Raw genomic sequence first — 14,216 nt, 5'->3', positions numbered from 1 at the left:
GCTGAAGCTTCCCTGGCTACACGGTCTTGATGTGACATAGCCAAGACAAGAGTCAAAAGATTGCATTAAATCTCACATGCAGAAAAACTGATAACGACATGCCGTGACATCACTTCAACAATCAAGGTTTACCCAGTCCTCTATTGTGCTGTCCCGACTTAGGGAAAATTAGCTCTGCATTTGGGTGAGGGAAAGCATGGGGTTCTGCACCACTAGAATAAGAATATGATAATATATAATATGTTTTATTTTGGCAAAATATAATGAAATTTGGTATCTTAATCATTCTGTAAGTATCCAATTCTGTGACATTAAATACATTAATAATGTGTACCCATCACCACTAACCCTTTTGAAGCCATTTTTCATGACCCCAAATAGAACAGAGGCTGCGGAACCACCGTTCCCCTGCCGTCAACCTCTAATCTATTTTCTATCTCTATGAATTTGGCCGTTCTGCAATTTCATCTAAGTAGAATCATACACTATCCTTTTGTATCTTTTTCTTTTCTTTTTTTTTTCTTTTTGAGACACAGTCTCCCTATGTAATTGAGGCTAGCCTTGAGGTATGTAGTCCACGTTGGCCTGGAACTTGTGGCAATCCTCTTGCCTCAGCCTCCCAAGTGCTGGGACTACAGGTGTGTGCTACCGTGCCCATCTTCTGGCTTTTCCCATTTGACATGTTATTTCTGTACTGGGAATCGAACTCAGGACCTCACACTTGCCAGGCAGGTGCTGTGCCACTGAGCTATATCCCCAGCCCCCACTTGATATGTTTTCAAGATTCATCCATGTTATAGCAGATATCTGAACTTCATTCTTCTTTATGGCTAAATAATATTCTGTTGTAAGTATTTACCACATTTCAATTTACCCATTCTTTTTTTGTTGTTTGTTTTTGCTTTTTCAGGACTAGGAATCGAACTCAGGACCTTGCACTTGCCAGGCAGGTGCTATGCCACTGAGCTATCTCCCCAGCCTTCTTTTTTTTTGGTCTTTTTGAGACAGGGTTTCCCTATGTAGTTTAGGCTGGCCAAGAACTCACTTTGTAGCCCAGGCTGGCCTTGAACTTGCGGCAATCTTCCTGATTTAGCCTCCTGAGTGCTGGGATCATACCCATTCTTTTTTTACTAGGCATTTGGTTTATTTTCATCTTTTAGCTATTGTGAATAATGGTACAGTGAACACTGGTGTCTAAGCTTCTGTTTTCAATTCTTTGGGTATATAACTACAAGGGGAATTGCTGGTGATAATTAAGTTTTAATATAATTAATTATATAAATTTTTATGGATAATCAGATATAAACCATGAACAAGCTTTAAAATATTACAGACTTAATTTTTGTTCATTTGTTTTTGTTTTTTGAGACAGGGTCTCAGTATATAGCTCAGGCTGGGCTTAACTCATTGTGTAGCCCAGACTAGCCTCAAACTTGTGGTGATCCTCCTGCCTTAACCTCCTGAGTGCTGGGACTACAGGTGTGCATCACCACACCTGGCTCAGACTTACTATTACATAATGTTTAGAAGAGAAAAAAACCTATCCATAATTCCATATCGTATTTTACGTAATACTTTTTAGTTTTTTCCATAATATATGTATTTATATATGTAATTTTATCAACAAGTTTTTGTGTGTGGTGTTGGGAAATGAATCCAGGGCCTTCATATTGAACTATACCCTAGGCCCCTTTTAAATTTTCAGGCAGGGTCCTACTAAGTGACTACACTGCCCAGTCCAGGCTTACACTTTCGATCTTGGCAGCCTCCCAGAATGCTGGTAATGACCCAAAAACATTTCATGCAGAAATACAAAATGGCATTTTATTTATACTTCCTTCAGTTTAGGTATCCCATTATGTTACTCATGTAACGTATTAATTTAAAGTAGGTGAACTTCCTTAAATATTTCCCTAAACTAAACACACAACCTGTGTTATTGTGCCAGAATGACAGGATTATGGATAATCTCTCCTTCTACTTACCAGTATTTTGAAATATTGTTATTTTACTATTACAATGTAAAAATAGGCTGGAATAGCTGGGCGTGGTGGTGTGTGTCAGAAATCTCAGCACTTGGGAGGCTGAGGCAGGAGGGCTGCTGTGAGTTTGAGGCCAGCCTGGGCTACACAGTGAGCTCACGGTGTGCCTGAGACCCTGTCTCAGAAAAAAAAAAAGGCTGGAGATATAGCTCAGTGATAGAGTGCTTGCTTAGCATGCACAAAGTTCGGGGTCCCATCCCCAATATCAAAATATAACAAAACACAAAGAAACAAACGTTAAAAAAAAAAACTTAAAAATAACCAATTAAGAGTAAGTAATTCACAGCTCACAAGAGTAAACATAATTTTAAATATACTTTTCTGATTACCTGAATAGCGTCATCAGTGAAGAAATACTGTAGATAGTGAACAGCAGCATGAGTAAGATTTTAATGGGAAGTTCTGTTAAAAGAACAAAAATGCAAGTAATAATTTAGCTGATGTGTGTAAGATTTATGATATTGACGGTAATGTAAGCAAGAGGAGGCAGTTCACAATTTGTCATAATAAGAACATGTTAGTGTTTTCGAGCTCTGTGTCATCATTAACATCAAACGGTACTTAGGGGTAAACTGCAGGTTTTATTTAAGACAATGGGTGAGACCGCTCCTCCCACAAGGTTATCCGTGGGTACGGATCTCTACGCCACGTGCAAAGGCTGTGGCAGTGAAAGGTGTTGCTCTGAAAAGAAGCCATTTACCTGGTGCAGTGAAGAGCAGAGGGAAGAGGGAGTAATGTCCTGCTGTGGTCAGAACGAGAAAGACGGAAGCATCTCCTGCTTTTTCCACCGACAGAAGGCTACAAATAAAAATTCTGGCGATAATTCCTTAAGACAACTGAAATAACACTTGAAAAGAGCTGGAATAAACTGCATCTATTATTATTCCCAGAATTGGCTTAAACAATAAATACTGATAATGTCACAAGTCCGATTCAGCTGAGAATTAATTTTTTTATAGGACACTTTAGGCACTGGATCAAAGGTACTGAACTGAAGCGGGGAATATTTGGAAATGACTCTTTCCTCCCGAGCTGCCTTCTCCAAGAGACAAACGTGAGCCTGGGAGCTGCCCAGTGGGTCCGCGTGGGGAGACAGAGCTTGGAATTTCACTTCCAAGCCTACAGCTCGTCTCCTAGGTTATGTCCTGCACCTGCACGATGAATTCAGGCTACTGACATTAAAAATTATGCTCTAATTTTCAATTTCGAAATATCTTGCTGCTAAATAAAACCAGAGAAATCATACACTGATCTGAAATATTTTTAATGTTTTTGTCTTTCAGAGTTTAAATGATTTCTCAAGATTTGAGAAAAACCTCAAGAAAAATGAGTCATTCCATTACCCCCCATCTACTGAGTTTCAATTATTCACAATGGATACTACTACATTAAATTTTTAAAAATATTAACTTTTTTATTTTTGAGACATGGTCTCCCTATTTAGCCCAGGCTGGCCTTTGAACTCATGGAGATCCTCCTGCCTCAGCCTCCCCAGTGCTGGGATTACAGGCATGTGCCACCATACCTGGCTAAAAAACCTTTTTAATAGCAGTGTAAAGGTCATAAGATTCAGCATTTTAAGAGCAGGTTGAATCTCTAAGTGCTACTTGCTAGCTATGTGGTTTTGGAGGGGCCACAAAATGAGTCCTAGTTTCTGCAGATGTTAAAACAGAGGATATGATACTGATTTACCCTAATTATCTTAAATGTTGTTGACAGGCTCAAAAGAAAGAATGCAAAAACAAAATAGTCTGGAAAATCTAAAGCGCAGTACAAACATTATGGAGTTACTCCAGAATGGACTCAGCCCCAAGTTTGACAAACAACACTTAATGAGGGACTTATTTTCATAGATGTGATAATGCCAAAACTTTCCCCCATGCCATGCCACCACTCAGTATCCAGTTGATTAATACCCTACCCTTACCAAAAATGCAGAAAGACTATGTGCATTTTGACAAACCTCAGAACCTTCCTGGGTTCAAAGATCCCAAGTTAAGCATCATTGACCTGGCTAACAGAACTCTGCTCCTTTGCCTATCCCACTGAATGGGACAAGAAGGGGCACAACAAATGGAGAATAATAAGACCCTGCGGAATACGCCAGCCGTGCCGACTGGCTGCGCTACCCGCTTACCTCATTGGAAGAATCGCGAGAAGGATGGCTTTTTCATGGACGTGCCATCCGAACATGAAGGAACTCAAGGCACAGAGAATCAGACAGCGCAGGAAGCCTCTGGGCCCTTGGGGTTTAAACCAGAGACAGCAAACAGAGGGCTAGGAACAACAGGCAAACATAGAACTTCAGTGTCATTTAAAACTGAGCTTTAGAGAAACAGCGTTCAGACAAACGCAATTAGCATCACTTCTGAAATACAGATCAATACAGCCGTAAAAGCAGTAGTTCTCCAGTAAATTGGGATAATTTATCACTGTGTGTAAGTCCACCAAAAGTTAACATAAAAACAACTACTAAGAGAAAGCAGGCATTTGGAAACATATTTAACTCATTATTCTAGAACATACAACATAATACTTATATAATTACTTAATTAATATTCATTGACTCCATGAGATTAAACAGCAAAGCTCATAGGTATTTCTGGGTTCATAAATTAGATTTTACCATGTTAATAAACATCTAGTTTGTGGACTGAAGTACAAATGACTGTTAAAACTATTGCCTTTTATATGCAGTTCACAGGGCTAAGATATTTTTTGAGACAAGATCTCACTAAGTTGTCCAGCCTGAGCTTGCAATCCTCCTGCCTCAGCCTCCTGAGTAGTTGGGATTATAGGTGTGCACCAATGACCCTGGTTTACAAAGCTGAGATTTTAGAAAAGAGGTTTTTACCTTAGGTAAAGCATGTGAACACACTGCCACATAGTTAAATGGAGTCAGGTGTCTTGCTAATAGGCTGGATCATTCAGAAACCAAAATTAGCTAGGTGTAATTATCGACAGTTGTTTATACTGCATTCCAATAAAATTATATTATGGAATTGAGGTCACCATGACCACTAACAAGTGTGAATAAAGGCTCTAATGGTGTGTGACTTCAAGTAAATTCTTACTTGATGCAGAGCCTCTGCTGACTTTCAACCACTAAGACAAAATATCCACGCTGTCTAGACATATTTGGAATTCTGATCATTTGACTAAAGATGAAACATAGTCTGGATACTACCTTACTTACTTTTCTGGTTACTGAGGCAAAGTACCTGACACCCAAAGCAAGAGGAGGAAAGGTTTATCTAGCTCACAGCTTGTAGGAATTTCGGTCCGCAATCAGCTGACCCCAAGGCAGAGTGGCCTCACAGAGGAGAAACAGTCCGTGACAGGCAGAAGGTAGCAAAGCAACGAGGGACGACTACCGCTCCTTCCACCCCTTATACTGTACATATCCGGGCTACTTAGGGCAGGAAGCACTCACACCTTTAATCCTCATTCCCTTGATCTCAGCAGTGCACCATGGATCAATCTCAGCATCACACACTTTAGATCCAGCCACCTCTGAAAAAGCCCCACCTATGACCTCATGGGACTTTTGGGGACATCTGGACACAGGCCATAACAGATGCTCTTGCCACAAAGATTTCCTCTTTCTCCATAGCATGGTCCTTGCCTCCTCCTCTTTACCTTTTCTTTATTCTGCACCCCAGGGGAGACAGATGGACTAATAGCCATTGGTAAGAATTCCTCTCACAGAGCTTTTACTGGAAATTCTTTACTATGTTCAGGATTACTCTAAGAATTGCTAGGAAATCATTCAATCTGCAGGACTGTAGCTATGAAATTTATCCTGTGTTAGAAAAGCTTAAAAGCTGAAATTCAACCAACCATGCAATAAAAAAGCAACGCAAATTCAAGAAGTGAGCCCTGCCTGCCGAGTTCTTACCAATATGGCGATCAGAGTGCAGATGAGAGTCGCTAAGGGAGTCACTGAGGGAAGGACTGCATGTTCAAACTGCTGGACCAAACCACCTGTCATGGAGGCCTTGGGGATCTTACTGGGATCAAGAAGTTTCAGTTCCAAACCTATAGAAGAAGCAGACGTATTATTCCATTTTTATCACACAATAGGACTCTGTATTTGTTAGGGTTTGTGTCTGGATGTCCCACAAGGCCTCATGCAGTCATGGGGGGGGGTGCTTTTTGGAGGTGGCTGAATTTAGAGTTTGTGATTGATTCATTGTCTAGTGCTGGGATTATGGGTGTGAGTGCTACACTCACACTAGGGCGGGCAGCCTGCATACAATATAAGGGACAGAAAGAGTCTTCTCTCTTGCTCCTCCCTTTTTGCTCTTGTTGCTTTTGCCATTTTCTACTGCCATGAACTGTTGCCCTCTATCATGTGTCACTCTGCCTTGGAGCCAGCCGGGTATGGTCTGAAACCTCCACCAACTGTGAGCTAAATAAACCTTTCCTCTTTTAACTTTGGGTGTGAGGTATTTTGTTTCAGCAATGAGAGAAAAGTAACTAAGACAATATTTTACCATTTAGTTCCTTGAAAAAAATCTTACTGCTGCCTAAAGCAAGTTTTCATACATGTAAGTCTGTAGTGTTTTACCTTTGGTACAATGCCTCTGGCCTTAAGATTATAATTTGTAAAGTAGCTGTTTCCACAGGAAAGGTTTTGTTTTTTTGAGACAGGGTTTCACTATATAGTAACGCTTACGTAGGCTGGCCTCAAACTCATGGTGATCCTCCTGCCTCAGCCTCCCAAGTGTTTTTCATTCCAACTCAAATACAAAAAGCACAGCCTAAAGCAGGGCGTGGTGGTGCGTGCCTATAATCCCAGCAATTGAGTGGCTAAAGCAGGAGGAGCCCCGCAAGTTGAAGGCCAGCCTGGGCTATACAGTGGGTTCAAGCCTGAATATCAGTGAGTCCTGTCTTAAAACAGAAGCAACAAAAACCACATACCCTAAGATGGGCATGGTGGCATATGCCTACAGTCACAGCACGTGAGAGGCCAAGGCAGAAAGATCATCAGAGCCCATGTGTTCAAGAATAGGCTCGGCAAATAATGAGACCCTGTTTAAAAAAGGATAGCCTAGCTAGGCGTGGTAGCTGAGGAAGCTGAGGCAGGAGGATCACCCTGAGTTCAAGGTCAGTCTGGACTACATAGTGAGACCCTATCGCAAAAAAAAAAAAAAATCAAAGACACAAACAAAAAAAAGGAATAGCTGACGCTTTTTATTTCTTTATATTTCAGCTGAATTGCACGGTTATCATTTTCCTTACTGGTTTGATACACAAAGTTACAAGTTATACTTTTCAAATTTTGCTTTTTCATATATTTAAGTTTAAAAGTGGAGTTAACTCTGTTGAATAATGTTTCACTTAAGGCAAAAATTACCTTTCATTTACTTTTTTTGGTGGAGGGTACCAGGAATCAAACTCATGACCTTGGGTTTGCGAGGCAGGCACTGTGCCACTGAGCTATATCCCCAGTCCAAAAAAAAATTACCTTTCAAAAGTAAGTTAATGGTGCACACCTGTCATCCTAGCACTCAGGAGGCTGAGGGAGGATTGCTGTGAGTTCAAGGCCAACCTGGACTACAGAGCAAGAACTTGTCTCAAAAAAAAAAAAAAAGTAAGTTAATGGTGCACACCTGTCATCCTAGCACTCAGGAGGCTGAGGGAGGATTGCTGTGAGTTCAAGGCCAACCTGGACTACAGAGCAAGAACTTGTCTCAAAAAAAAAAAAAAGTAAGTTTAAAAAAAAGAGAAAATAAAAATTATCTAAATATTTTACTTTTTTCCCCCAGAGAAAGTACCCACGATCTCACTGTCACAAGGAGCTTTGTAAGGGTTGTAGTCTATTTACAACACTAAAGCCTCCGTCCCAAGAACTGCTCCCCCTGTTTATCCTGAAAATTGAAATGCAGGACTCGGAACAAACGACGTTTCCACATTCCAAACGCAAGGTTTTTCTCATTTTTCAGAGTGACTAGTCCTTTTGATATTCAGAGCCTAAGTGAAAAGGCCTGCTACTTTACCGATGATGGATAGTACTTTGTCCACAGCATTGTACAAAGCCCAGAAGTTTGGAGCCCAGTATGCATGGCAGAGGCCCCTCCTGAAAGGAAAGAGCCGGGAAAAGACCTGAGGCAGCTGGTTCTGTTGAAAAGAGAAATGAAACTGATTAAACAGTCATCAGTCTTTTCCAACTCAAAAGCAGACTGGAAAACAGCCTGTGTGTAGAAAATTGTAAGGTCTGGGCTCCAGTCTTGTTCCTTTAGGGGGATGGTTGTATGCTCTCCAGCAGTCCTTGCACCTCTTTTTCTTTGATCTTTTCAACTGAATAATGGGAAAGGCCATACAGGAACACTATGAATACCAATTCATACTATTACAAAGCGAGTATAATTAATGGGAGAATTTATAAGGTGCACAGGAGAGTACAGAACGCGGCTCATCCAAGTGTGCTGGGTGAAAGCGAAAGCTGGGAGACTACAAAGATACGGCACTTTTCAGCTGTCGTAGAAATTAGAACTGATTTTGCGGGGAACAAGGGAAAAAAACATTTGAACACCTGTTATGTTCTAGGCCCTTTGGGAAGTTTGCTATCCGGGAAAGACTGCAAAAGTACTAATTTTCAGGCTGACCTTCAGCTCACTTTGTAGCCCAGGCTAAAAGTACTAATTTTATGGATTATAAATAAATGTTAGCGAGTAGGTGAATTTGGAAATACGGAAGCCACAAATAAGGATCAATTCCGTGTGTCTCTGTGCATGGTATACAGTGAGCATGTACATATTCCTATCTGAGTATGCCCCAAATGAAAGAATACCCTGTCTTTGGAGAGTCATAGAGTCATACTGGGCAGGCCTAAGAAAGGAGCAGCTTTTATTTATTTCATACATTCTTGGCTTAAATAATCTTTCTATGCAATAAAAATCATGTATGACTTTGTTTTAAAAAGGTTTAAAGAAAGCTTACCAAAGCTAGGAAAGGACCCAGTGAAAGCGCAGAAACCAGGAAAACAATCAGTCCCAGGGAAATAACACGAATAAAGCTGAAACTGGTCCATCGGACAGAACCATCTAAGGAGAAGAACACTGTCATTAACCAGGAGAACGGAGAAGTGACCTCTGACGGTGCCCTCGAATACTACATTAATTTGTCCTTACAACGTGACAAGAGAGAAAAGTCAGGATGAGTAAAGGATATATAGGATTAATAACTGAAATATCTGCTGTGCTTATTCTTTTTGTTTTTTTTTTTTCTTTTTTTGGTTTTTCTCTGGTACCTGGAACCAAACTCACGACATTGCACTTGCCAGGCAGGTGCTTTGCCGCTGAGCTAAATCCCCAGCCCCTGCTGTGCTTATTCTTATTAAGTAAGCCAGTGAGTCAGTATGACTAAGAAAGAAAAAAAAAATTGCTATCCTAAAACTTGCCTGGTTTGCTTGCAGTGAAACAGTAAGATCGCAGCAGATATATACCATAAGCCGGTGCTACATAGATGTAGATATGCTTGAAGTGCAGGAGGACAGCAAAGAGAAATGCTCCTTCCTTATGCCTTTTCTAGGAGATGGAAAAGGGAAAAGATGTCACTTGAACATGTTAACAATAGGACCATGATTCCTATGTCTCCGTGGCAGGTGGCTTGAACCACTAGTGCCACATGCTTGACTGTCCCATTGGGCAGGTTCTTACTAATTTTATTAATAAAAAGACCGATAGAAGTGATTAGATCTATTTGTACTACACATAGTACAAGCCACTCGATGGGACAGTCATGCATCTACCACCAGTGGTTCAAGCCAATGGGAATGTGTTAAAATTCAAGATAAATGAAAAGCAATAGTATAGTATTCTGGAACACAAAATATACTTACTAGAAAAATCAATGAAATTTAAATGAACCAATGTTGATTTTTTAGTCTTAATGAAAGTGGGTGAGGGGTGTATAGGAACTCGAAACTACTGCAATTTTTCAGTAAAGCTAAAATTACTCTCAAACATTCTTATTAGAAAGTAGAAAAATGATTTTTTCCCTCTGAAGATGGTGTTTTGCTATGCTGTCTAGGCTAGCCTTGAACTCTTAAGAGCAAGCAATCCTGCTTCAGCCTCCTGAGTACTTGGGATTATAGGCATATACCATTGTACTTGGCTTATAATAAAAAGTTTTAAACGTTCAAGGTAAAGTAGGTATAGTGACACACTCCTATAATCCCAGCACTCTGGGAGGCTAAGGCAGGAGGATTGCAAATGTGAGCCCAACCTGGACAAGTTAGCCATTTACCAAGACCCTGTCTCAAAATAAAAAATAAAAGGGGCTGGGGATGTAGCTCAGAGTGAATTCCCTGGGTTTCATCCCCAGGACTGCAAAAACAGCATCACTAGCTGGGTGTAGTGGCGCATGCCTGTAATTCCAGCACTTGGGAGGCTGAGGAAGGAAGATCGTTGTGAGTTTGAGACCAGCCTGGGATACCAAGTGAGCTCAAGACCAGCCTGAACTGCATATTAAGACCCTGTCTCAAAAAGACCAAACAACAAACAAACAAACAAACAAAAAATCCCACCATCACTAAAGAGAAAGAAAGAAAGAAAAAAAGGTAAATATATACTCTATAGGCAATGTAAGAAGAACACAGGCAAGTGATTCTAAGTAACTTCTTACAGTGAGTCTAATGGGTTCATAAATTTGTTATTTCAACAAATATTTATCAAGTCCTAACCCTGATGCTGAGATAAAAGCTATATAATCAGTGGCAATGTACTATTCTTTCTAGGGAGCTGGGACCTTATGCACATACTACTGCACCTGAGGAAATCTTATCTTACATATCAGGTAATTATTTCCTAGTGGCATTGGGTATAGCACTTGACCCTAACAAACTACCTAGAAGAAAAGGTGTTCTGATTAAGAAACACAAAACCAGAAAGTCTGAGTTAACTATCACTAAGAAGTGAATTCTACCTACCGCACAGGAATTTGGGAAGAGTCAAATGTGGTAACGGTTCTGGCATTCAGCAAGGGAAACTGCCAAGGGGACCACAAAAGGCCAGGTCTCTTTCCTCACTGTCTCATAAGATGTGGTCCAGAATAGGCAGATTTAGGAATAAGCAAAAGGAAACAAATTGAGTTGCTTCCAGATCTTTCTTTACCAATTCTGTAACTTATTTAAGATCCAGATAAAGTCTAGATTGATTCTACAGTAAAATTTTAGCTCATTTATTCAACAACCATGCAACATTCACTGAACACTAATAATGCTCTATGCCTTTTACAGCTTTTTGTAGTTAAAAGAGAAAAATTTGTCTAGATATTTATAGTTGGCAATGAACTTCATTTTTTATTTACTTACTTATGTGGTGTACTGGGGGTTGAACCCAGAGTCTCATATATGCTAGGCAAGTGCTTGCTCTACCACTGAGCTATACTCTCAGCTTCTACAGTTGACAAATAACTGTAAATAGATTACTGAATTAAAATAATTATTAAATTTGATCTTTCCAAAGTCTCTGTGATAGAGAGCACCATTTTAAGAAAAAGAGAAAAAATAATTTCATGTTATGGATGAGAAAACTAAGGCTAAGATAGTTTAATGACTTGCTTTCAGTCAAGAGTTCTCAAGCCTGGAGATGTATGAAAATTATCTGGGAGATTCCCAAACCCCAATCCCAGAGATTTTGAATGAGGGCATATAAGAACTGCCCAGAAGTCTGAATTCTAATTTCCTCCTCTTTAAAAGGAGGACAGTCCCAGCACTCGAGAGGCTGGGGCAGGAGAATCACCAAGAGTTCAAGGCTAGCCTGGTATACATAGCAAGACCCTATCTCAAAAAAACAATAAATAAAAGGAGGACAATGCTAAGACAACTTCACAGAATGTTTGCAAGGTTTACTCAGTAAGACATTACAGTAGATGTAACTAATCTGAAGCAACCAATGCATTTTTCTAACTCTTGTCTGAGTTACATAGGTCACTAGTGTTAGGATTTCAACCCAGATGTTTTGATTCTAAATCCCATATTTTCTATTACACTATAAACATGATAAAGCATTGCCATTCTAGTTATTAAAATTGTTTTTTTGTTTGTTTGTTTTTTTGGTACTGGGAATCAAACTCAGGACCTTGTGCTTGCCAGGCAGGTGCTTGTACCACTGAGCTATATCCCTGGCCCTTAGTTATTAAAATTGTAAAACTGCTGGAGATTCCGTTCCTAAAGAAATAATCTCAGCCATACATAGAAACACAAGTTTAATTCAGGCCTATCACACTCTAAATTTCTAGAATACACTTTTCTCATCTGTGAAATAATGAAAATTATTGTCAAAAAAAGATCACTGGAATTTATAAAATATCCAATAAAAAATGTCTATAGCTCTTGGAAACTACACAGTAGGCCACATAAATTTACCTATCACCCATTACAATGTTGTCTTTACAAGCTAAAAACTATACTAAGGGGGGGTTAATTAAGTACTTGTGTGTTTACCTGAAATAGCCGTGCAATGGAGAGTAGCAGTAATCCAGATAAAAATCCATTGTACTGAAAATGAATATCTGGACACAGATCAAGGAAAGACAATTGAAGATACTAAATTCAGAATAAACTGCCAGCTAACTAAGTACAGATATGGTAACTTATTTTTAACCCAGGGCCTTTGCACTGAGCTCCATCCCCAGCTCTTTTTTTTTTTTTAAATATTGCTGACCTTCATTTTTATTTAAATATAGTGATCTTTTAAGAGAATAAACCACAAAAAAGGATACCATAAATATTATACATAAATGTAAACATGCATGCCTACTTCATAATTATTATTTTCTTTTTTGTTTTTTGAGACAGGGTCTCACTATGCAGTTCAGGCTACTCCTGAACTCGCTCTGTGGACCAGGCTGGCCTCGAACTTGCAACGATCCTCCTGCTCAGACTCCCGAGTGCTGGAATTACAAGTGTGTTTCACAGTGCCCAGCCCTCCTACTTCATAATTATGCAAAATGAACTTTAGGCACAAGATTTTAAAAAATCATTAAATGAGACAATGAACCCAAGACAGAAATAACAGAAACACATAAAACATATATTTTAGCCAGGTGTGATGACACATGCCTGTAATCCCAGCACTCAGAAGGCTGGGATTACTCAGGAGGACTGCCATGAGTTTGAAGCCAGCCTGGGCTATATAGTGAGTTCAAGACCAGCCCAGACTACACAGCGAGACCTCATCTCAAAAAAACAGAAACAAAAATCCATATATTTCATAATGCTTCAGTTGGTCTTATCTTCCAATCTACTGGTTATGGCCTGAGTTTCAGAAATCCTACATTCCTTCCCAAATGGGAATATCCAGTTGGCTGTACCTAATATATATAATTTCACATTTTATATATATATATATATTCCACATAACAGACAAATAATTCTCTTTAAAAATGCAATGAATATACCATATCCCCCCTTTTCTGGTGAACCAGCCTCTGAAATAGGGAAATAAGGATTTCAAGTTTTCTTACCACTGAAGCACACCACACATAGAAAAAAAAAATGATTCTGTTACAGAAATGAGTGGCATTACTATAAATCTCTATTTTATTTATATTTCCCCAACATATATTTTACTAAGGTTTGCCATGGCTCCTCAGACACATCAGATTTAGTCTTTTCACCTCACCTAAATGACTCAGGGCAGCAGACCCTGTATAAAGTAAAGGCAATTTAACAGTTTAGTTAGAAACTTCAGCATGGATATATTCAGTTTTGTTGAAATCCCTGGAGTGTTTTTTCTATGCCTAACCCCTATACTTTACCGGTTAGTTTTCTCTGCCTCCTCCTCCACAGGTTATCAGCACATAAATGTCTAGTCCTGTGATGATAGATCCTGCTATTACGGAGCTCATACGAACCGGAGTTCAAACAAGAAAAAGGTCAGTTTGTGGTAGTCAACTTGTTCTGCTCTTCCACTTACCCTGTTCCCACCCTGCTGAAACCCAGTGCATGAAGAATACCTAGGATGGATCCACATTGAACTGAAAACCTGAACCTAACTGAGTCACATGCATCAACACAGAGGCTGCTGGCTTAATCTGCTCACTGCCTTAGCCTAAGCTGTTGGGACTCCAGGGATCTGAATTCCAGCTGGAAGCACCTAGTGGCTTTGTGTTTTTAAATCCAATAAAAATGTTAATATACACTATGAATTCAGGCATAAAAAT

At 39.7% G+C, this 14,216-nt stretch overlaps 1 protein-coding gene across 2 annotated transcripts in view; it reads right to left on the bottom strand.

The window, feature by feature from the left end:
- The window catches only part of Alg8 (ALG8, alpha-1,3-glucosyltransferase), a 30,269-nt gene that overhangs the window by 702 nt on the left and 15,351 nt on the right, over nucleotides 1–14,216 (bottom strand). For both annotated transcript variants that reach the window (XM_005379820.2, XM_005379821.2), the window contains 8 exons: nucleotides 12,496–12,563; nucleotides 9,448–9,574; nucleotides 8,988–9,091; nucleotides 8,045–8,165; nucleotides 5,941–6,080; nucleotides 4,180–4,319; nucleotides 2,743–2,840; nucleotides 2,372–2,444 (listed from right to left, as the gene is read on the bottom strand). In XM_005379820.2, coding sequence (XP_005379877.1) covers nucleotides 2,372–2,444; nucleotides 2,743–2,840; nucleotides 4,180–4,319; nucleotides 5,941–6,080; nucleotides 8,045–8,165; nucleotides 8,988–9,091; nucleotides 9,448–9,574; nucleotides 12,496–12,563 — 871 coding nt within the window. The remainder of the gene's footprint in view (nucleotides 1–2,371; nucleotides 2,445–2,742; nucleotides 2,841–4,179; nucleotides 4,320–5,940; nucleotides 6,081–8,044; nucleotides 8,166–8,987; nucleotides 9,092–9,447; nucleotides 9,575–12,495; nucleotides 12,564–14,216) is intronic.

This window comes from Chinchilla lanigera, unplaced genomic scaffold (assembly GCF_000276665.1).
Source record: "Chinchilla lanigera isolate Chin_1 unplaced genomic scaffold, ChiLan1.0 scaffold00013, whole genome shotgun sequence".
In the NCBI taxonomy this organism is placed as follows: domain Eukaryota; kingdom Metazoa; phylum Chordata; class Mammalia; order Rodentia; family Chinchillidae; genus Chinchilla; species Chinchilla lanigera.
This window is presented reverse-complemented; position numbering and strand designations above follow the sequence as displayed.